At 43.8% G+C, this 24,114-nt stretch overlaps 1 protein-coding gene across 12 annotated transcripts in view; it reads right to left on the bottom strand.

Moving 5' to 3' along the window:
* Positions 1 to 24,114, bottom strand: part of QKI (QKI, KH domain containing RNA binding) — a 224,014-nt gene that overhangs the window by 109,327 nt on the left and 90,573 nt on the right. For 7 of the 12 annotated variants that reach the window (XM_040350617.1, XM_040350618.1, XM_040350623.1 and 4 more), the window contains exons 3-4: positions 11,139 to 11,255; positions 8,540 to 8,584 (exon numbers count right to left, since the gene is read on the bottom strand). In XM_040350617.1, coding sequence (XP_040206551.1) covers positions 8,540 to 8,584; positions 11,139 to 11,255 — 162 coding nt within the window. The remainder of the gene's footprint in view (positions 1 to 8,539; positions 8,585 to 11,138; positions 11,256 to 24,114) is intronic. The other 5 variants (XM_040350626.1, XM_040350619.1, XM_040350624.1 and 2 more) reach the window with 1 other exon arrangement.

Below are 24,114 nucleotides of genomic sequence, written 5' to 3'. Positions count from 1 at the left end.
CTCCCCCTGAGCTGTCAGTTTTTTTTCATTCAGCCCTGCTGGATTAAAAACGGCGGGGAAAAAAAAATACTAGTGTGTACTAGGCATAAAAAAATGTGGCTTCACCCACTTAACAATGCTATGTGACAAGGCTGTGTAAATCTAAGGACTGAATGGACAAATACAAATCTGCAGTCAGGTAAAAACTCCCATATATCGCATGCATTTAATTTTTATGTGAATTTACCTATTTGTGCGTGTAATTATCTGCGCACAAGCGTGTGAATGAATAAAAATCACTTGAATGTGTATATAAAGATTAGCTGAAACATGTCTAATTTGTGGATGTGTTATTTTGTTACAATTTTGTATTTCTTTTCAACCGTTTGTCTTTCCTACTATATTAAATACACACAAAAATGTAATTTCACTTAGTTTACTAAACAGCAGTAAAAACAAAAACACACAGGTGGTGTATTATCATTAAATTGGCTGTAAACCCCATTCATGAAATCTGACCCGTGTAGCGTTTAGTTATCTCTCTCCAAAGCTCTGAGTGACGGTGTTCTGTCGGAAAGTGCCTGAGCCGCACTGCGCATGCACAACAGCCAATTTTGGCATCGCCTGCGCAGACAATAGCCGACAGGGAAAAGTTTTTGGCAGATTGTGCCTCTCACTTGCGAGGAGTGTTCATTTCAATGAAGGGCAGGTTTGGGTGTCTTCATTGTGGGGAGGGCAGATGTTTAACCGATGGGCAGTGCTGCAAAATTTTTTTATGCTATTCTGGACACTTGTGGGGCGTGTTTAGTCTAGTGAAGGGTGGGTTTTACACATCAAAATCTGCACTAATACTCTGGCAAATGGCCTCTGCTACCTAGCTAAATATGCCATGTAAACCTGCTCATTAACACTGAAAAACCCGGCCTTCACTAGACTAAACACTCCCCGCAAGCGTCCAGGACGCAAGGCACAATCTGACAATAACTTAGTCCTGTTAGCTATTGTGACATCAGCGGTTGTGCGATTCCGTACGGCGCGTGTGGCGTGCAGCTCGGGCACTTCTCGATAGCGGGCACTATCCGACAGAACACTGTTCCTTTCTGCTGCTCAGTTCCTCTATCAGCATGACTTCTGACAAGTTCTCCAAAACAGAGATAAAAGCAGTTGGAAATTTGTGTCAGGGATGGAATTTAGAGATAGATAAGCAAAGAGCTTGTCTATTCAGACTGCTGCTCTGCAAGTTTCTCCGGTCCTCTGCCTATGTGGAGGGGGTGCGTCTTTCCTCCAATCAGCTCTCACAGTGTATGCCCAGATTCTATACCCACTGCTGAATGAGGAAATTTGGAAGATGATGTGCACTTCCTAAAAAGAATGTAGAAAGGGCAAGACAGCAGAAATACATTTAAAACTTATGTAGAGAGATTTGTACATCTCTGTGTATCATCCGAGGTTGTTCACTTCACTCAGTACATGTGAGTGTTCACATTCACTTTAAAAGGTTAAAAAGAACAAAAAAAACAAACACTTCTGCCTTAAGATCCACTTTAAAGAGGATGTCCGCTGAAAAAAAAAAAAAAAAAATTAAAAGCCAACAGCTACAAATACTGCAGCTGCTGACTTTTAATATTAGGACACTTACCTGTTCTGGAGTCCAGCGTCGTCCGCAGCAGAGGACAAGCGATCGTTCGTCACTCTGCTGCCCCCCCCGCCATCCTCGGTGAGGGAACCAGGAAGTGGAGCACTCTGGCTTCACTGCCCGGTTCCCTACGGCACATGTGCGAGTCGCGCTACGCCTGCCGGTTGGCTCCCACTGTGTACTGAAAGCCGAGTGTTCCCAGAACACAATGGGGGGGGGGGGGGAGGTGACGTCATGGCCGCAGTCTGCCCAAGACTGTGGCCGGAAGTGGGTGCAAATACCCGTCTTTAGACAGGTATCTGCACCTCCCCTTCCCCCTGAAAGGTGTCAAATGTGACACCAGAGGGGGGAGGGTTCAGATCAGCGGGAGTTCCACTTCAGGGTGGAGCTCCGCTTTAAGCCCTGGAACACCGTCTACCAATGAGCTATTTATTTTTTATTAAAATACGGTCGTTACTTTTTTTCTCCCTCTGTTACATATCAGCGTTTCAGATCTCCTCGTTATCTACATGCATGCACTTTAGGGTCCTTTCACACGTGCGGACCGGTTTTTAGATCAGTTTTTTTTATCATCAGTTGATCCGTTTTTCATCCGTTTTACATCCGTTTTTCATCAGTTGTCATCAGTTTTTTAATCTGTTTTTTTTTTTTTTTTGTTAGAACTTTATTTTTATTACATATTTTGATGAAAAACGGATGTCAGCAGATCGGATGTTAAACGGATCGTCCGCTAACATCCGTTTTTCGTCCGTTCCGTTTTGACGGAAGAAAAATAGGGTTTTCTTCCGTTCAAAAAAACGGAGCTTAACGGAGACGGATGTTAACGGACGTTAGCGGATGCTCATCCGCTAACGTACGCTATCCCATTGGAAAGCATTGCAGTCCGTAAACGGACGTATGAAAAAACGGACGAACGGTCCGCACGTGTGAAAGGACCCCTATAGTCACCTGCAGTCGTTATTAGGAAAGCACATGACTATAAAAAGGAAATCTTCCAGTCACCCGATGACAGGAAGAGCTCAAACAAGAACCTTCATGGAAGGATCAAGGTATTATTTTAGTGAAAACTGCAAGTTTAACATGATAAAAAAATACTTTGAACATGCTTTAATGTGTTGAAGCTTATATGAGATTTTAGTGATTAGGTTTACATACCGTAAAGTACAACCAACCCAAAAAACCTGATAAATCATCAGATTCTCTTTTCCCATCTGACATTTAAATATCAGGAAACAGGAAAAATACTCTGCAGCATTCTTAAGATATTTGAGCCAGCAAGCATCCTCAAAGAAATGTTTGTGAAGCGAGCACAGCTGCACCACATGCTGAGGTCTGGCATTTTCGCTAACTGTGGGCTATGAAGACAGTCAGTGAATTAAGACACTCATCGTCTATTTTTCTGGACCTTAGGGTTATATCACAATTTCAACATACAGCTTGTAGTCAAATATCTTTCCCTTTCATCACTTTCAAAATACTTCATCAGCTCACATTACCTCTGTGCTAACCTCTCATTGATTGCCACTTGTCTTTCAAAGGCTTTGTTTGAGCTTCAACAGCCATTTCTATCCAACCATTCAGATATATCAAATATTTGGGTAAGACAAAACACTATTGGTTGCTAATGTATAGCTGTGTTCTCCTTCCTATTCCCTTACTTAAATCATATATATCAAACCATAACATTTTAAATTTACTTAAAAGGGAATGTGTTCCTCTCTCATATATACTGTATATTGTGTATAGGCATATTGACTAAAAATATATGTACATGATCTTAAAAATAAATGTAAAGGCATTGTTCACACTGGGTGTACAACACTGCCTGCATGTGTTCTGAGCATGTCTCCATGCAAGGCAGTCCCATTGATGTCCATTGACACACACGCTGTTGTCCATACAGTCGCTGCCTCCCAATAGAAATCGAGGGACTGTCTGCACGCAAAATAAATTGAGTCTTTTATACCTAAACAACCATTGTAGTCACCTCATTTGCCATAAGCAACCCATGTACAAAAGGCAGTAGGTTTTGGTAAACGTTTTCCAATTTTGAAGTGTGTGTGTATATGTGTATGTATATGTGTATGTATATGTGTATGTATATATATGTGTGTATGTATGTATGTATGTATGTATGTATGTGTGTGTGTGTGTGTGTGTGTGTATATATATATATATATATATATATATATATATATATATATATTAGGGCTGCGGAAATTAACGATTAATTGGTCGATTAATCGTTAATTTCTTTGATCGATTAAAAAAAATTTGATCGAGTAAGATCCGCGGAGTGAGCTCCGCGGTCTCGCACATAGGAAAGGCCGCGGCTTCGGCCTAGCTCCGGAGCCGCGGCCATCTTGGTCCACCCTGCGGCAGCTAAGTAGCAGCGCGCTGACGTCATAATCACCCGCCTGCCTGCTTGTATCATCTTCCCTTGCGCACCGCACGTGTCCATCAGCTACTCTGCGGACGGGTCTGCCTGCCTGATGTATGGTCAGGTAAGAGTGGACAACCATTATGGGGGCATATGTATATATTCATGGAGTATGGGGGCAGATGCTTCATTTATACTTATGAGCCGGTGTATGTGTATTTCTGCAGTATGGGGGCAGCTGTGGATATTAAAGCATGGGGGCAGCTGTGGATATTAAAGCATGGGGGCAGCTGTGGATATTAAAGCATGGGGGCAGATGTGGATATTAAAGCATGGGGGCAGATGTGGATATTAAAGCATGGGGGCAGATGTGGATATTAAAGCATGGGGGCAGATGCTGTAATATACACATCTTCCCCCATGCTGTAATATACACATCTTCCCCCATGCTTTAATATACACATCTGCCCCCATACTGCAAGAATATACACATCTGCCCCCCATGCTTTAATATACACATCTGCCCCCCATGCTTTAATATACACATCTGCCCCCATGCTTTAATATACACATCTGCCCCCATGCTGCAAGAATATACACATCTGCCCCCTTGCTGTAATGTACACATGGGGGCAGATGTGTATATTCTTGCAGTATGGGAGGCAGATGTGTATAATAAAGCATGGGGGCAGATGTGTATATTACAGTATGGGGGGCAAATGTGTATATTCTTGCAGTATGGGGGGGAAGATGTGGATATTACAGTATGGGGGGAAGATGTGGATATTACGGTATGGGGGGGGGGCAGATGTGGATATTACGTTATGGGGGGGAAGTCATGGATTGTGGAAACCAACTAGTGTCGAGTGATTGTATATAGTGTATACTACACTTACCACTGACTAATGCAGAGTTGCAATGCAAGGAGATCAGCTAAAAGTAGTTGTATCTGTATGTGCGTTAATTAATCGAAATTAGTCGATTAATCGATTAAAAAAAAAAAGATTAATCGAACACAAAAATTTTAATCAGTAACAGCCCTAATTTTATATATATATATATATATATATATATATATATATATATATATATATATATATATATATATATATATATATATATATATATATATATATATATATATATATATATATATATATATATATATATATATATATATAAAAACAGACCTTCAGTATGTTTATCGCTTTCTTGCGCTATGAATCTACGATGCTCACCAAACCTGGTATGGATCGTACAGGAAGTACAGCCTACATAATATGGCACAGGAAATTAACTGTTTTGATATGAAAAACTCATCACTCCTAGGAATTTTTTTGTCTATGTTGAAGACAGACACATGCCTTATATTTCTTTATCTGCACGTTCCAGCAATATTAAAGAGGGTTGGGATATCACCTCGAGCTGGATTGATTTCAAGTTTACTGGGTACTATCTTGTTTATAAAATTATCCACTAGACATGTGTAATGCCGAAAAATGTTTTTCGTTTCATTTGTTTTTTTATTTTTAGCTTTTTTCGGAAATTCAAAAATCACCCCAAAAAAAAAAAAGAAAAAAAAGAAGAAAAAGAAGAAAAAACGTTGGGTTGGGGTGGGTCAGTGACCTTTGACCTCTGGGGGAGATCCCTTTTCTGATTCCTAGCCTTATTCTTCCAGGGGGAAGCCCTAACACTCTACCCCCCCCCCCCACCCTCAGAAAATCGGAATCTCGAATTTCCGAAAAAAAAACGAATTTGGAACTAAACTAATTGCACGTGTCTATTATCCACTCTTCTTTTAAAAAAAAAACTGTCCCAGTCTTCTCAGGTAACACTTTACTTTGAGCAGGGCCATCTGGCAATATGGGCCAATGCTCAGACAGGATCTTTTAAATGGCCATGTATTGGCTACTAAACGTGGCAGTGAAAGCCACTACCGAATTCTGGAAGGTAGACTTCTCCCCATTTTGTTCTGGTATTCCATTTATATACCCATCTTTCGCCTTTTGGAATTCATGTAACTGGAATCCTTTTTCCAAAAACATCTGCATTAGAAGCTCACTCTGGGGCTATGCCTTATAATTTTGCATATTCAATTCTTTCATAACCTAGATCTGACTGAAGGAATGTTCTGTTTCTTTTTGGGGCAATGGCAACTTTTTTGATGTACCCACGAGTTGCCGGTGACCTCCTTAAAATGTTTATTAGAAGTAATATTCCTCTCCTGATCCCACCAAGTCAAAGAAAAAAGGGTACTGGGGACTATAAAATGGGTAAATTGCCTATTGTACGGATTCCCATTAAAATATGGTACGAGGACGGTCTCACAGGGATCATCCCCGATTGTAATAATATCACCAATGTAGCACCGTATTTAGGGTAGGACGTTGCACATGTTCCAGTTCCTGCCAACACACGCACGCACGCTCTGTCACAATTTAAAAACAGTGGCCATCGTGGTGCCATAACAGCCATCGGCTTGCCGTTCTTAATGAAGAGCAAGGGCGCTGATGAGCATTCTTGTAGTTCATTGATTCTTCCTGCAATTGAATTAAACTGCCTGTCTGTATTGAAGGTACAAGCAGACAGTGTATTAAAGCGGGAGTTCACCCTAAAAAAAAAAAAAAGTAACCTTAGATTGATGCTCATTTTGTTTAAGGGGAATCAGCTAGTTTTTTTAAAATCGAAGCTGTACTTACCATTTTAGAGAGCGATCTTCTCCGCCGCTTCCGGGTATGGTCTTCGGGACTGGGCATTCCTATTTTCATTGAGTCTTCCGAAAGGCTTCCGACGGTCGCATCCATCGCGTCACGAGTAGCCGAAAGAAGCCGAGCGTCGGTGCGGCTCTATACGGCGCCTGCGCACCGACGTTCGGCTACTTTCGGAAAATCGTGACGCGATGTATGCAACCGTCGGAAGCCTGTCAATCAAGTAGGAACGCCCAGTCCCGCAGCCCATACCCGGAAGCGGCGGAGAAGATCGCTCTCTAAAACGGTAAGTACAGCTTTGATTTTTAAAAAAAACTAGCCGATTCCCCTAGACAAAATGAGCATCAATCTAAGGTTAAAAATTGTCATTTCCGGGTGAACCTCCACTTTATGAGCATACAGGATGCTAGCATTCTACCCATGATCTGCTGATCGCAGCTGCAATGCTTTACAGGCTCTAGTGTAAAAAAAGTAATAAATGCACTTTTTTTTACCTGCAAAACTTTTACATATTTTTTTGGCACATTCAACAGAGTATAGCCTTCATAAAACAAGTAAGAGATAACTGGCATGCAGTATATAACAGTACTGGAATGAAGGAAGGTAAGTCCACAACCCAAACAGATAGCTTATATCAGTCTCTTGGAGTGCAAAACATCCAGCCCATTGCAATGTTACAAACGAAGCCCCCATAAAGCCATATTCCTAAAGTAATGGTTTTAATGCTTAATTAATTTTCATACAATTTAAATGACTGGTACTCTTCAAGGAAAGATTGGAGGTCTATTAGACCCCTAATGCCTCCCACTGCCCCTCTGTTCCAACTGATCAAGCCCAGATGGTTTGATACACTGTTTAACTGGCTTTTAAGCCAGGCTTTTGGACAGCTCTGAACCCAGATGGTAAGTTTAGCTTTTCTGGGTTGACACTCTGCAGAGGACATAAGGAATATATGTTCCTTAATGTCCTCCTTTTTACCACCCTGAAACTGTTGTGGTCCTAGGCTCCCAGAAAAATCAGAACTGTGCAGGGACCACAGAGGGGGTGGTACACTGTCAGTCCTGTAAAGCGATTGAGCAGCTCTACAATTGCCCAGATCACTTTTACCTATAAGCTGGGAGCCTACTGCAACTGTGAACTTAAACTTTTAATGCCAGGGAACATCAGACATGCTCAAGGATCTGAAGTGGTTAACAAGGCATTACAAAGAGCAAAAACAATGGCAGAAACATTTCACTTTTTATCACTGAAAATGAAATAAGCAATTTCCATATCCAAAAATCCCAGTATTCCCATCTGTGAAACAATTCAAATTTTTTCCACCACAATAAGGTTGATTTACTGAATGAAAATATACAATACACTGCAAGTGCAGTTGCTCCACAATGGGGTAAAGCTTCGCTTTGCAAAAAATACCACAAGCAAGGGGGAAAAATAAATAAAAATAAACAGCGTTTTTGCTTGCACATGATTGGATGATAGGAATCAGCAGAGCTTCCCCTCATTTACTAAGATCTAGAACAGGGGTCTCAAACTGGCAGTCCCACAGCCTTTGCAAAACTACAAGTCCCATCATTCATGTCTCTGTCTGTGGGAGTCATGCTTGCAACGGTCAGCCTTGCAATGTCTCATGGGACTTGTAGTTTCTCAACAGCTGGATGGCCGCCAGTTTGAGACCCCCGATTTAGAGCTGCACTTGGAGTGCACAGTACATTTGTCTTTAGTAAATCAATCCCCCCCCCCCCTTTTTTTTTTTTTTTTTTTTACACATTATATACAAGCTATCACTAGTTTTAACATTAAAACGGTATTTTGAATGAAACAACATTTACTTACCTTGTTTAAAGCCAACATACTGCATTCTAGTATGTTGGTGACTGCCTGCATGCAGCATGTCAAAAAAGTAATAATGACCAATTAGGACAAATACAGTAGGCTGGACATTTAAAAAGAAAAATGCAATATGGCAATGTTTAGAAAATCTTAAACTTGAAAAAAACAAATATATGTATACATTATTAGTTATAACTAATATAACTGAGTACTAAAATTTGTAGGTAAAGTTGATCCGGGGTAAATCCGATTGCCTCTCGGGGAATCAGGAAGGAATTTTTTCCCCTGCTGTATAAAACTGGATCATGCTCTGCTTTTTTTTTTTTTTTTTGCCTTCCTCTTGAAGAACTGTGGGTATGGAGTTGGGTGTATGGGATTGAACTATGTTTTTTATTTTGTTTGTTTATTTTTTGTGGTTGAACTGGATGGACTTGTGTCTTTTTTCAACCTGACAATCTATGTAACTATGTAATAGTGAATACTTTGTGATGTCCAATGTAAAAATATAAAGAAAAAAAAAACATTAATTCAACCTATAAAACATTTAATGATATTTTAAACACCAGCTAGAGTTACTTAAAAAATGTATCAGGAAGTTATTCCTGGAATTTCACAGATCTGCTAGTTAGACAGGTAATTTTATGGAGTGTAGCTAATGCCAAGATGCATATTTAACCTCATCATATTTGTATGTGTTTTACAAGTGAAAAATGTTTAAAAGTTATTATTATGTCTTCAGTGGGTCTCCGGAACCACAAAGGACATCTCTTCCAATGAGAATAAAAGAAAAACAAAAACACTGACGAAAAAAAGGTACTATACCTTTTCTATGCTACTAGCTTGGTTATTTGTTTTTCGCTTTACAGCATTAGGGAGGCAGTTTACCTGTAATAAAGTGTGCCCAATGTCCAGCTGGCTGCTGCATAGTGTACAAAAACCTTCTAACCACAGTGCCAATCTTTTGTTGCTTCAGGGGTTTAAACTATTGAAACCATTCCTTCCCAGAATGTAAAGCTTTCTGAGAACAGGCAAATGTACAACAGGATCTGCCCCCACCAATTGCAGAACACTTAGCATTCTTGCAAAAAACACAACTTTCTTGAATGAAGGAGGAGGCAGGCAAGCTGTGCAACTCTTGCAGCGATTGATGTCCTCCACAGCACCGGAAAATTAGTGCTATGGGAAGATATTTCTACACTATACAGCAGCAACCCAGATATGAGACACTTTGTTACAGGTAAGCTGTATCACTAGAGCTGCTTAGACAAGTTTTAAAAATGGCTGAAGTTTAAGTTCAACCTATTTTGATATCTCCAACTTTATAACAGTCCTGTTTTAAGTGACTGAAGGTCAGGCTATTCTAAACTGGCAAAAGATCAACATCTCTTGCTTCATCATGCTTGTTATTAGCACATCCCTATGATGGGTTGCTTTACTGGTCAATAGGAATGTGTAGGAGACAGTAGGAAGCAGGCACACACACACACACTTTAAAGTGAGGCACCAGCCATTTTTACATTCTATAAATGTAAAACATGTTTTGTTTTCTTTTAAAAGGCTAAAGGAAGCCAAGATTTAGTGATATTGGTCAGAAGACAAATACTGTAATGGGGGGGGGGGGGGGGGGGGGTGTCAAGAGATACCGCTTTCTCTTCCTTCTTGCTAAGGTGTTGCTGAAGCCAAGCACAAGCCTTTTAGAACTCTCAACGTAAATATTTGATAATGTTATCTTATCTGCTTGCCCATAATAAAAAAAAAACTGATAAGTCAATTAAAATACATTATGAAAACATGTCTAAAAACTTCCACCGTGCTCTCATCTAAAGCAGAGTTCCACCCATCCGGTTCCCCCCCATCCCCCCTCGGTGTTACATTTGGCACTTTTCATGGGGTAGCAGATAACGGTCTGATACAGGTATTTGCTCCCACGTAGAATCTACGCTATGTCTGGCCCCCTCCCTGGGAGACACACAAGTCCCAGAAGACAGCAGGGACCAGTCAGGACACAGCGCAACTTGCGCATGCGCAGTAGGGAACCAGGCTGTGAAGTCACAAGGCTTCACTTCCTAATTCCCTTACTGAAGATGCTGGCGCCTCCACTTGGGAGCCAAGGGACGGGTTGGCTTTGGGTGAGGACACCTAGGGCACCCTGGACAGGCCCAGGGACAAGCGTCTCTTTTTTTTGGCGGAACTCGGCTTTAAGCCTGAAACATAGTTTTTTGCATGAAGTTGCATGAAGAAGAAAAAAAAACTGACACCTTGGATCGGAGGTCTCTGTACTATCCAAGCAAGGTTAGCGATTTCCCCCGCTGAGCTGTTGTGTTCTGATTGGAGTTTTCTGGCAGGGGGGCCGTCCCCCTATCAACACTCTCTGCAATTGGCTGAGCTCGCTGATCAGGAATCGGTCGGCCGGCTTCTGTCGGACAGACTGATATACACAAGGGCAGAATGTCGGATGGTATTTTCTTTTACTGGTACATGTCTCCCGACATTCTGTTTGTGTGTAAGGGCTTAAGGATTTACCTGAAAGCCTAATCATATCTGGAAAAGTGGTGCTGGGTGAAGAACGTGTTAGTTTAATTTACATATTGTATAAACATACCTTCTTCTTATCCCTCATGGAGCCTTTTCCTCGAACCATGATCTTACACCCAGTTTCTGCTTCCAACTGCTTTGCAGTTAGTCCTCTGGGACCCAGAATACGCCCAACGAAATTGAACTAAAGAGGAAAAAAAAAAAGAGATTTTTAATACAGCTTACCTGTAAAATCTTTTTCTTGGAGTACATCACGGGACACAGAGCGGCATTCATTACTATATGGGTTATATGGAGTACCTTCAGGTGTAGACACTGGCAATCTTCAAACAGGAAATGCCCCTCCCTATATAACCCCCTCCCATAGGAGGAGTACCTCAGTTTTGTAGCAAGCAGTATGCCTCCCAAAATGGTCCTCAAAAAGAGGGGTGGGAGCTCTGTGTCCCGTGATGTACTCCAAGAAAAAGATTTTACAGGTAAGCTGTATTAAAAATCTCTTTTTCTTTATCGTTACATCACGGGACACAGAGCGGCATTCATTACTATATGGGATGTCCCAAAGCAATGCTTACAATGAGGGGAGGGAGAACATCTCCAAGACAAAAGGATTTAATTTAGAGATATACTCAAATCATAATAAATCCAACTTATTTGAGAAAAATAATCTTAAATTTTAAATTTAACTCAAAAAAAGAGGAGCCCCCGGGATCCGAGGGTCTCAAACTGCAGCTTGCAGCACTGCCTGCCCGAAGGCAGTATCAGTATTCCTTCTTACGTCCAACTTGTAGAATTTTGTAAATGTGTGGACAGAAGACCAGGTTGCCGCCTTGCAAACTTGAGCCATAGAGATCTGGTGGTGTGCTGCCCAGGAGGCGCCCATGGCTCTAGTAGAATGAGCCTTTAATGATACTGGAGGAGGCAACCCTTTCAAGCCGTAGGCCTGAGTGATTAATTGCTTGATCCACCTAGAAATGGTGGACTTTGCAGCTGCCTGCCCCTTCTTGGGCCCATCCGGTAGAATAAACAGCACATCTGTTTTTCGGATTTTCTCTGTAGCTTTAAGATAGGCCTTCATGGCCCTGACAATATCCAAGGTATGCAGCAACCCTTCCTTTCTGGAAGTAGGTTTAGGGAAGAAGGATGGTAATACCAAATCCTGGTTCAAATGAAAACTGGATATGACCTTCGGTAGGAAGGAAGGATGAGGGCGGAGAACGACCTTGTCCTTATGAAATATAAGATATGGTTCCTTACAGGATAAGGCTGCCAGTTCCGAAACTCTTCTTGCGGAAACTATGGCAACCAAAAATACCAACTTCCTTGTCAGTAGAACCAAAGGAACTTCAGCCAACGGCTCAAACGGTTGTTTCTGTAAACTTGACAGGACAAGATTTAAATCCCACGGACAAAGCGGGGATTTAACTGGAGGTCTAATACGTAAGACCCCTTGAAGGAAGGTCTTAACCAGCGAGTGGGTGGCCAGCGGCCGCTGAAACCACACTGACAGGGCAGAAATCTGTCCTTTGATTGTGCTTAATGCCAATCCTTTATCCACTCCTAGCTGGAGAAAACTTAAAACTCTATCTATGGTGAACCTGCGAGGAAGCCATAGCTTGGACTCGCACCAGCCTATATAGGCCTTCCAGACCCTGTGATAAATCACCCTAGAGACCGGTTTCCTGGCTCTGATTAGGGTAGAGATTACCTTCTGAGACAGACCTCTACCCCTGAGAATCAAGGATTCAGCTTCCAGGCCGTCAAATTTAGATGCCGTAAGGCAGGGTGGAGGATCGGACCTTGCGATAGCAGGTCTGGCCTTAGAGGCAGAGTCCAAGGGTTTCCCACTACCATCCTTAGGATTAGTGAGTACCATGCCCTTCTGGGCCATGCTGGAGCTACCAGGATGACTGGTATGCGCTCCACCCTGATCCTGCGCAGCAGGCGGGGTAGTAACTGGAGCGGGGGAAACGCATAAAGAAGTTTGAACTGATGCCAAGGGCAAACCAGAGCATCGGTTCCGCAGGCCATCGGATCCCTTGAGCGGGACATGAACCTGTCTAGCTTCTTGTTGAGTCTCGATGCCATGATATCCACGTCCGGCACTCCCCATCTTTGGCAGAGTGCTTGAAAGACTTGTGGATGCAGAGACCATTCCCCCGGCCATAGAGTCTGGCGGCTTAAGAAGTCCGCCTGAAAGTTGTCCACTCCGGGAATGAATATTGCCGATATGCAGGGCACATGAGCCTCTGCCCATAGGAGAATCAAGCTCACTTCTCTCTGAGCGGCCTGACTCCTGGTTCCCCCTTGGTGATTTATGTATGCCACAGCCGTGGCATTGTCTGATTGAATTCTCACCGGGAACCCCTGCAATTTCGACGTCCAAGCCCTGAGGGCTAGTCGAACAGCTCTGAGCTCCAAGATGTTGATGGGTAACAGCTTCTCTGGCTTTGCCCAAATACCTTGGCGAGTGGAACCATCCACAATTGCTCCCCAGCCCGTCAGGCTGGCGTCTGTGGTCACTATCTTCCAAGCTACTGGGCTGAAAGACTTTCTCTTCAGTAGATTCTGAGGGTTTAACCACCAACACAGACTTTGCCGGACTCTTGATGAGAGTGGCAACGGGATATCCAAGGCCTGTGGCCTTCTGCTCCATGCTGACAGGATGGCTGCCTGCAGGATGCGAGTGTGGCTCTGGGCGTATGGTACCGCCTCGAATGTAGCCACCATCTTGCCTAGTAGTCTCATACCTAGGCGAATAGTCGGTTCTTTCTTGCTTAGAACCAGTAGGATTAATTCCTTGATGGCTTTGACCTTCCTCAGAGGTAGGAACACCCTTTGTTGTTCTGTGTCTAATCTCATGCCGAGATATTCCAACTGCCTTGTGGGCTGGAATGCTGACTTTTCTCGATTTAGGACCCAGCCGAACCTCTCGAGGTATTGGACCGTGAGGGCCACTGCTCGCTCCAAGCCGGGAGACGAGTGGTCTATGACTAGGAGGTCGTCCAGGTATGCTAGGATCGTGACCCCTTGGATCCTTAGCTTGGCTAGGATTGGAGCTAGAACCTTCGTGAACACCCGGGGGGCCGTAGCCAACCCGAAGGGAAGCGCCACGAATTGGAAATGACGTGAAGCCACCATAAAGCGTAGATATCTTTGATGTGGCTGATAAATTGGAACATGAAGGTAGGCATCCTTTATGTCTATGGACGCCATGAAGTCGTCCTTTTGGAGTGTGGCAGCTGCTGACCGCACGGATTCCATCCGAAATGAGCGGACCCTTAAGTATGCATTTACCATCTTTAGGTCCAAAATTGGCCTGACATCTCCATTGGGCTTTGGGATGATGAATAGGTTGGAGTAGAAACCCAGTCCCTGTTCCAGGACTGGTACCTCTACTATTACTTCCTGGGAAAGTAGATGATCTAGAGCCGATCTTAATGCGGCTCCTTTCTCCAGATCGTTTGGAATCCTCGACTCCTGGAAATGAGGAGGAGGAAACCTTAGGAACTCTAGCTTGTAGCCTGTGGCCACGGAAGACCGTACCCACTCGTCGGGAATGCTGGCTTCCCAAATCTCCGAAAAGAGTCGCAGCCTTCCCCCCACCTTCGTAGGTGGGGGCGCCCCTTCATAAGGTAGACTTGGGGGCTGGTTTTGCTTGTTTTGCGAAACCACTGCCTCTTGCCTCTAACAGCCTGTCCTTGTGATCTGCTGTTGAAGCCGAAGTTTGTTCTTGCAGGGGGCCGTCGATACTGCTTGGCATTAGAGGGCCCCTGCCCAGGGGAGGACTGTCGTTTAAACGCAGGCCCCTGAACCTTCTTCTTAGTTGGCAAGAGAGTACTCTTGCCGCTTGAAATGGTCTGAATGTATTTATCTAGGTCCTCTCCGAAGAGCCGTCCTCCATGGAAGGGGAACCCTACCAGGAGCTTCTTGCATGGGGGCTCAGCCTCCCAGCTTTTTAACCATAAGAGCCTTCTCATATGGATAAGGGATAACGATAAACGTGACGCTTGCTGGATAGAATCCTTGATTGCGTCTACCGTAAAACATATGGCCTTAGGGACATCCGAAAATTCTTCTGCCTGCTCGGCAGGAATAAGTTCAATCATTTGCTTAAATTGATCCGATAAAGCTTGAGCGACTCCAATCGCAGCCACGGCTGGCTGTACTACTGCCCCTGCAGAAGTGAAGGAGTTCTTAAGTAGTGCTTCCAAGCGCTTATCAACTGGATCTTTGAAAACCTGTATGTTTTCTACAGGGCATGTTAAAGACTTGTTAACACATGAGATGGCTGCGTCTACTGCAGGAGAAGCCCATCTCTTGTAAAACTTTTCTTCCATAGGATACAAGACAGAAAATTTCTTAGGTGGTAAGAAAACCTTGTCTGGTTTGTTCCAATCTTGGAACAAGACTCCCTCCAATAGAGGATGGATCGGAAACACAGCACTGCTTTGAGGCGCCCTCAGTGAGCCCAAAGCTGAAACCGTTGATACCTGGAGATCTGGTACAGGCAGGTTGAATGCCTTATGGACCAAGTCCGTCAAGCCTTGAATCCACCAGCTCTCCCACAGGGAGACTGCCCCAGATTCCTCAGTATCCGGATCCTCGATCCCTGAACCTACTTGGTCCTTGTCCAAGAGGTTGTCCAATTCCCCAGAGGAAAGGACCTCCTCTTCCGAGGGTCCGCGCACGGGTGACGGAGATCTATTCCGCTTACTACCCCGCATAGCTGCGGCTATCATTTCTCCCATGCTTCTCCGCATTTCATTTAAAGAGGTGAGTAACACCTCCTCCGTGACCATCTTAGGGTTGGGTTGACTCGCGTCAGCTCCAGTCCCAGATCCCGATGGCCCAAAGGCTCCCAGTGGGGAAAGCAGCGGCATAGCTCTATCCGAGACCTCAGAATCTGTGGGGGAATCCCCACCTTTTGTACCCTCTGACTTGTTCCTTGATGCCATGGTACAATACCGAGGTACACCTGCTACTTATTGGTACCTGGGACTTATAAATAGTTAAATGCCCAGACACCTGTTTGGGGAATAAAAAATGTTTCCTCTACCCCAGATGACACTTTTTTTTTTTTTTTCAAAGAAAAACTTTTCCTTTTTTTTTTTTTTTTTTTCAATCTAGGCAAGAAAAAACATTTTATCCCCCTGAGTAGTATTGCCAAAGAAAAGACTATGAGATGGAAAAGAAAAAACAGCCTATTCCTAGGCTAAACCACAATCTTCTGAAGACTGTAGTATTCTTTCTGGCCACTGTGTGTCCTCAGCGCCCCGTGCTTCACTCCAGTCCTTTCTCCCTCAAGCCAAGTATTTGAATGAGCTGTGGCATCTAAGGAAGGGCCGCCCCTTCCTTAAACCACTGACCCGCCCTTCCCCCCCAGCTAAAACGGCGCCAAATGCGTCTATAACACGTGCACGCGCATCGCGCGCGCGCCCGCCAACGGGGGGGGGGTTGGGAGGAAGGGCCTCTCTGTTCCTGCAGCCGCAGGCCTGGAACCCACGAGGAGGTCAGCGTTTTGCCTGCTTTGCAGGCATGAGGAAGAGGACTGGATAGAGCATCGCCTGGAGGCTTGCAGGTAAGCATAGCTCTCTGACACACACATACATTTGTACACAAAAGGCCCCACTCACAGCTTTTCCAACACTACCAGGGAGGTCACTTTTTAAGGGGAATAATAACATATAGAGCCATCCTATCTTCATGATATGTGACTGGTTTGCCAGATGCAATGCATAACTTTTAGGCATGTCCCCTGTGACCTCCCAGAAAAAACTTGCTAAGAGCCAAGTTCCGCAAGTTTTCCCCTTACTTACCTGCTCCATGCCGCAGGACTTTGCAAAGCAAGAGGCCCAATCTTCCCCCATCTCCGTGGGGATGTCTAGACCTTCAGGCCCTGGGAACCTTCTTCTTCCATGAAGGATCCACTGTCCTGGGCCCATACAGCACCCTGGCAAACAGAAAACATTAGGCGTCCAAAGGTTTTCTAAGTTCTGGGCCCAGGGTCCAGCTCTCTTGAAAAGAAAGCATTATGGGCTATACCCCAAGGGTTTGGGGTCCGGTTACTGACCACTTTAGCGCTCAGGCTTTTTTGGACAGAACCGGTAGCTCACCTAATCCCAAGGATGCGGAGGCAAGCTAAACCATGACTAACACCTAAGACACTGGCGAAAAAACTGAGGTACTCCTCCTATGGGAGGGGGTTATATAGGGAGGGGCATTTCCTGTTTGAAGATTGCCAGTGTCTACACCTGAAGGTACTCCATATAACCCATATAGTAATGAATGCCGCTCTGTGTCCCGTGATGTAACGATAAAGAAAGTTAAATTTAGCATAGAGTAAATTATACATTTACAAAAAGTATTTGCTTAAAACTCAATTTTCTCCTAACAGTTGCAAGTAATCATCCATTCGCACTATTGCTAAAGCAAAATTAAGTGAACACAAAATGTATTTGTATTAATTTTTTTTATTTAGAGTTGCAGGGGCTATAAAAGGCAGAAGGTTTCTTATCTTAATGCATTCTACGCATTAAGATAAAAAGTATTCTGTGTGCATTAGCTGCCCCAGCAACTCCTAATACTTACCCGAGGTCCCTCTCTGTCCAGCGATGTCCGCAAATGTCCGAGATTCTTCCTCCTGATTGGCTGAGACACAGCAGCGGCGCCATTGGCTACCGCTACTGTAAAAAACAGCTAGTCAGTCAGGGGACAGAGGGGGCAGGGCCGGGGCTTACTGTCTAAATGGACACAGGGAGCCGTGACTCGGCTCGGGTGCCCCCATAGCAAGCTGCTTGCGGTGGCGGGGGGGGGGGCACTGAACAGGAGGGAAAGGCCCGGAGCAGCAAAGAGGGACATGAGAAAAGGAGAATCAGGGCTGCTCTGTGGAAATCCACTGCAACAGAGCAGGCAAGTATAACATGTTTTTATAGGGAAAACAACAAGCCCTTACAAACACTTTTTAAGTGTATTATTCCTGCTAGCTGAGAGATTTCCCTTCATTGCTGATGCTATGTGGATGTATAAGGAGGATACAGCTTATGCTGCTCATTCCAACTCTTGTTGGTAAGATTTCAAATTTCCTGTCCTTACAGGAAGTTTGGAGAAATTTCTCCACCAGGGACACATGCAGCAACAAAAACAAAGCAGAGGCTGTGCGCTATCCAGAATGAAAATAGTTTTTGGTTTAATTTAGGCTTAAACAGTATCCTGAAACAAAAACTTCACTTTTCACAGGACAAAAAAAATTAAAACATTTTTACAGTGTTTTTTTTTTTTGGGGGGGGGGGGGGGTAAAAATATATTTTTCTTCAACACAGTATACTGAAATAAAAGAAATATAAAAGTTGTAAACAGATTTAGAATGTTTGTAGTGATATTACTATAATTAGAATGTTTACCCAATAGACATTTTTGATAGCCTTTACAACTCACTGCAATTACAGTTATGCAGTTATCTCACCTCTGTAACTCAAGGTTCAAAATATGCAAACTGAATAAACTTTAATAAGAGCAATGTAATTAGGTCATTGTATTAAAATTGAAAATGTCAAAATGGTTCCAGTAGATTAACAAGGCTAGCTTTTCACAAATGTCAGTGTCCTGCAGACACAATATTTAACCACTTTGTTGGGATGTGTCCCATCTTAATCACCTCAGACCCCGTGCCATTCTCTCTCTGAAGAGGTTTTGGTTTAACACAAAACATTTTTAGATGTTCTAGTCTGCTCCCAAGTAGAAAGGTGGGGCCATAGATGAGATGGTTGAATAAAATAAAAAATAACAAATAAAATACATAATCTTCCCCACTGTGTCTTTGTATTCTGAAGGTGGGAAGACTTCCCTGCCATCATCACACACAGGTCAGCGCTGCAGGCTGACTGAGCAGCTAAAATCTAATGGGGTGGTAGACCAACAGTAGTGTGGGTGGGGGGGGGGGTCTGGACAGAGCTGCATTTGTACCAGGAGGAAGTGTGGTTACATCACTCATGGCATCCCATCATTCCCGATGCACAAAGCAGGGGTTCCTATGGAATGAGAAGCAATCTGTTGCTGCATATGTAAATAAAAAAAATAAAAAAAGACACAAGTTTATCCAAAAAAAAGGATCTTTTAAATCACCATGCTGTTTATACAAACAGATCTGTCTGAAGACTTTAGAACAACTTCATTATCAACAAAAACAAACAGGAGTTCAAGAAAAAAATCCTTCTGCAACCACAACCATCACCAAAATGCATGGACTTAAAGCGGTGGTTCCCCTAAAATAAAACTTTTAACATTGGTTTTCCCACATTAATTACGATTAGAATCGGCTGGTTTTATTTAAAAAAAAAGTCCGTACATACCGTTAGCTATATTCGTTCTCACCGCCACTTCCGGGTACCATGCTGGCGGTGGGCGTTCCTAATTGATGGACAGGCATCCGACCGACGCATACATCGCGTCACGAGATGCCGAAAGAAGCCAAACGTCGGTGCGCATGCGTGTATAGAGCCGCACCGACGTTCGGCTTCCTTCGGCATCTCGTGACGGATGCCTTTCCATCAATTAGGAACGCCCACCGCCAGCATCGTACCCGGAAAGTGGCGGTGAGAACGAATATAGCTAACGGTATGTACGGACGTTTTTTTTTTTAATAAAACCAGCTGATTCTAATCGTAATTAATGTGGGAAAACCAATGTTAAGTTTTATTTTAGGGGAACCACCGCTTTAAAATGTCCACAGGTTCTATATGTCGACAATACTTACCGGTATTTATTAAATAACTTATTTTGTTTTTTTATTTCAAGCCATACAAAAAAAAAACCTGTGGCTCAAATTCCAGCGTGAACTTGTCCTCTGGCCTCACGCACAGGCGTATGAATTTATGCTATGAAAAAAAAGTGCCTCTGATGTTGCATCATTAACATGTGGTTAGTATATAAATTGATGTGTATATATGCGCGTAAATTATGCTCATGCACTCCTCTCCAAACACAGCTTTGTGGCATTTTTTTATGCCCCTGAACGCTGCACATAAATGCCTGCATGTGCATGCCACTGTGCACATGGGCATAATGCCCCCAACAGCTGCATTTTTATTTTTTTGTCCCTGTGCATAAGCCCTTATGATCTCTAAAAAGGTCAATGCTCTGGTGTTTTATTAATGACAAAGTAGTAAATAAAAGTGGCCTTGGAAAGGGGAATTACAAAAAGATTTGTGTGTTCATTTAAATATTAAAGTCAACTACACTATAAAAAAATTGTTTTACAACTACAAGCTGGGTTTACAGCAGACAACAAAACCCCAAATGGTTACAGTGCTAAAGGACCAGGCTGTCATTTGCACTCGAAAGTGCAGACTATGCCTGTCTGTTCCTCCCACCTCCTACATTCAAAGGAGTTGTAGCAAAAAAAAAAAAGATCTCGGAATGGGGGAGATGGACCTTTCATTTGCGAGAGAAGCTCCACTAACAAAAGAGCAGGCAGGCTTCTATTACAGAAGAGACATGCACAGTCCCTTCTCCAATAAAATGGCCCTACCTACCTACCGTCTTCTCTGGCACTGTAAACCGAGCTGTGCATGTGCAGCTCAGCTTACAGTGCCAGGCCAGTCTGAGTGCCAGGATAACTAGCTGCTGTGCATGCATGGCGCCATTACCCGCCAACCAATGAAGAGGCCCAAAGGCCAACATTCAGAAGAAGATGCCGACACAGGAATGTTGGACAGGTACGTTTTAAGCAGTTAGTTCTGCTTTTTCATATGCCTCATTTAAAGTCCCAATCCTAGTTTTCTTTATATCATACAGGGATGGAGATGCGTTTTGTTGATACCCTTATACATTTATGCGTTTTTTCCAGTGCTCTTTACTACTATACCAATCATAGGTCGGGGAAGTGACACACCCCCAGTCACCTGCCCTCTATCTACTCATCAGTTTGTACATGCCTCTATTGAGGAGACTGAAAAAGTTTAGTTAGGACTGCAGAATGCAGAGAGCCTTGGCGATGGCCTGCAGCTTAAAGCGTGAGTTCACCCATTTGTAAAAATAAAAAAAAAATTCTCCCCTTAGCTTCCTGCTCGTTTTTACTAGGGGAATCGGCTATTTATTTTAAAATATGATCCGTACTTACCCGTTTTCGAGCTGCATCTTCTTCCGTCGCTTCCGGGGTATGGGTCTTCGGGAGCGGGCGTTCCTTCTTGATTGACAGCCTTCCGAGAGGCTTCCGACGGTCGCATCCATCGCGTCACTCGTAGCCGAAAGAAGCCGAACGTCGGTGCGGCTCTATACTGCGCCTGCGCACCGACGTTCGGCTTCTTTCGGAAAATCGTGAAGCGATGGATGCGACCGTCGGAAGCCTCTCGGAAGCCTGTCAATCAAGAAGGAACGCCCATTCCCGCAGCCCATACCCGGAAGCGACGGAGAGGATGCATCTCGTAAACGGGTAAGTACTGCACATATTTTAAAATAAATAGCCGATTCCCCTAGTAAAAACGAGCAGGAAGCTAAGGGGGAAAAGTGCCCTCTAAGGGTGAACCCCCGCTTTAATCATGTATTTGCAAATGCGTGCAACCAATCCTCTGCTTTTAATGCACACAGTTAGACAGTTGAATTTGGTTTGCTGTTTGGGTGGCAAGTGTGAGCCTGGTTATTACGTATACAACTTTATTTATACTTACTTTTGCGTAAAAACGCATTTAATTTAAAGTGGAGGTGCATCCAAAAAATCTATTTTTAACATTAGATTGAGGCTAATTGTGGGAAGCTGAATCGGATGCTTTTTTTTAAATGAATGCAGTGCTTACCGTTTTAGAGATAGATGTTCTCCGCGGCTTCCGGGTATGGGCTGCGGGACTGGGCGTTCCTTTTTGATTGACAGCCTTCCGACGCTCGCATACAGCGCGTCACGAGTTCCCGAAAGTAGCCAAACGTCGGTGCGCAGGCGCCGTATAGAGCCGCGCCGACGTTCGGCAAATCGTGACGTGCTGTATGCGACCGTTGGAAGGCTGTCAATCAAATAGGAACGCCCAGTCCCGAAGATCATACCCGGAAGCCGCGGAAAACATCTGTCTCTAAAACGGTAAGTACTGCATTGATTTGAAAAAAAAAACACCCGATTCCGCTTCGCACAATTAGCCTCAATCTAATGTTTAAAAATTTTTTTCGGGTGAACCACCGCTTTAAAGTCCCCAAAACTCCCCCTTCTGTTATCCAACAGGGATGGAGGCGTATGTTTTTCATATGCCTCATTTAAAGTCCCAATCCTAGTTTTCTTTAGTTCTGCTTTAACAACACTTTCAATTTCTAAAACTAAAATCGACCCAGAGGAATGAGCTTAAAGCCCATCTCAGTGATAAAGTCGCCCCTCTCCCACATCTCGTGCCCCCCAAACCCAACTGACTGCTTTAGTAAACCTGCAAATGGTGACACCAGAAAACCTGGGCTGGGGTCCTAGGTGATATTTGGCTTCACCAGGTAAATACAAACACTAGCAGGATTGGTTAGAGAAGGTAGTCCTTTAAGCCCAGCCATGGGGCTTCAATGAATTTGATCTCCTCTTCACTGGCATTCAGCTGGCGCATGTGCAGAGCGTTTTTTTTTTCCCCCACTAGTGAAAGTAGTCCCAAGAAAGCAAATGGGTATGCATCAGCTGTGCCAACTCACTTTCCCTGCAGAGTTTGACAGGTACACAGACATGTATGCACAGTCTATGGATACAGATTCATCCTTTATGGGGTGCCTGCACACATTTTAGCAGGGAAAAAATGGTACTAGCCTCTGCCCAAGTGAATGAGCTCTAAGGATGCCAATTTTGTAGTGGTTATGATTTTTTTTTTAATAAATCAAATATCCTTATTTGACTTGGCCATTCAAAAGTAGTGCTGGGGGGGGGGGGGGGGGTTAGAGCATGACTATTCCCTGTGTAGCTGTTGTGAACGGAACAGTCTGATTGCTGAAGAACCAAATTGTAAATCAACACTGATCAGAATCAATCAAGCGGAGGTGAACACAAATGTAATTTCCAATTTTCAGCCTCAATCACAAAGCTGTGTCACCAGCAACTTATTTACAGATGGTCAACAAGACACAAACTCTATGCAACCCACGTTTTTCACCAATCATGTAGCGACATATAAAGCATCCTCTTTTTTTTAGCTCTGTGTATAAACAATTGAATATGTATAAAATCCCCTTAAACTACTTTGGATTCATTTAAACCAGGTGTGCTGGGAAGCGTCGCTAAAAGCACTACCAGCACAAGGCAAGGCGAAAGGCCCTGCTCGCTACGAGGACAGTTTAACCACTTCAGCTCCGGAAGGTTTTATCTCCGCCATGACCAGGCCGTTTTTTGCAACACGGCACTGCGTTACTTTAACTGACAATTGCGCGGCCATGTGGTGCTGTACACAAATAAAATTTATGTTCGTTTTTTCCCAGAAATAGTGCTGTCTGTTGGTGGTATTTGATCACCTCTACGATTTGTATCCCAAAAAAACATATATGGATTGGTTTGCGCAAAAGTTATAGCGTCTACAAACTATGGGATAGATTTATGGACTGTATTTTTTCTTTGTTTTTACTAGTAATGGCGGCGATCAGTGATTTTGCGGCAGCGCCACAAAACAAGCGCCAAGCACTTTGTAGGCGCTTCGGCACTGCTGCCCATTCATTTCAATGAGCAGGGCATTTTGGGAACGGTGTATTCACTGCTTCCGCACCACCCAAGAGATGCTGCTTGTAGGACTTTTTCCCCATCCTGCAAATGCATCGCCTCAGACGCTTTACAGGTGCTAAAACGCCTGAAAAGCGTTCCAGTGTGAAAGGGGTCTTACTGTGTGGGGGGTGGACAGACTGGAGGAAGAGAGACATCTGTGTTTCCAATTAGCAGGAACACAAGATTACTCTTCCTGTCTGAGAGAACGACGATCTGCCGTGTTTACATAGGCAGGCTGCCATTCTGTCTCTCCAGCAAACTGCGTGGGTGGCTGCCGGACCTGCAGATTGGCTCCCGCTGTGTCCAATCACAACAGGAGCGTGGCTCTGGCGGGGCACGCGTG

Source organism: Rana temporaria, chromosome 4 (assembly GCF_905171775.1).
Source record: "Rana temporaria chromosome 4, aRanTem1.1, whole genome shotgun sequence".
Classification (NCBI taxonomy): domain Eukaryota; kingdom Metazoa; phylum Chordata; class Amphibia; order Anura; family Ranidae; genus Rana; species Rana temporaria.
Note: the sequence above shows the minus strand (reverse complement) of the source record. Positions and strands in the feature narration are given on the sequence as shown.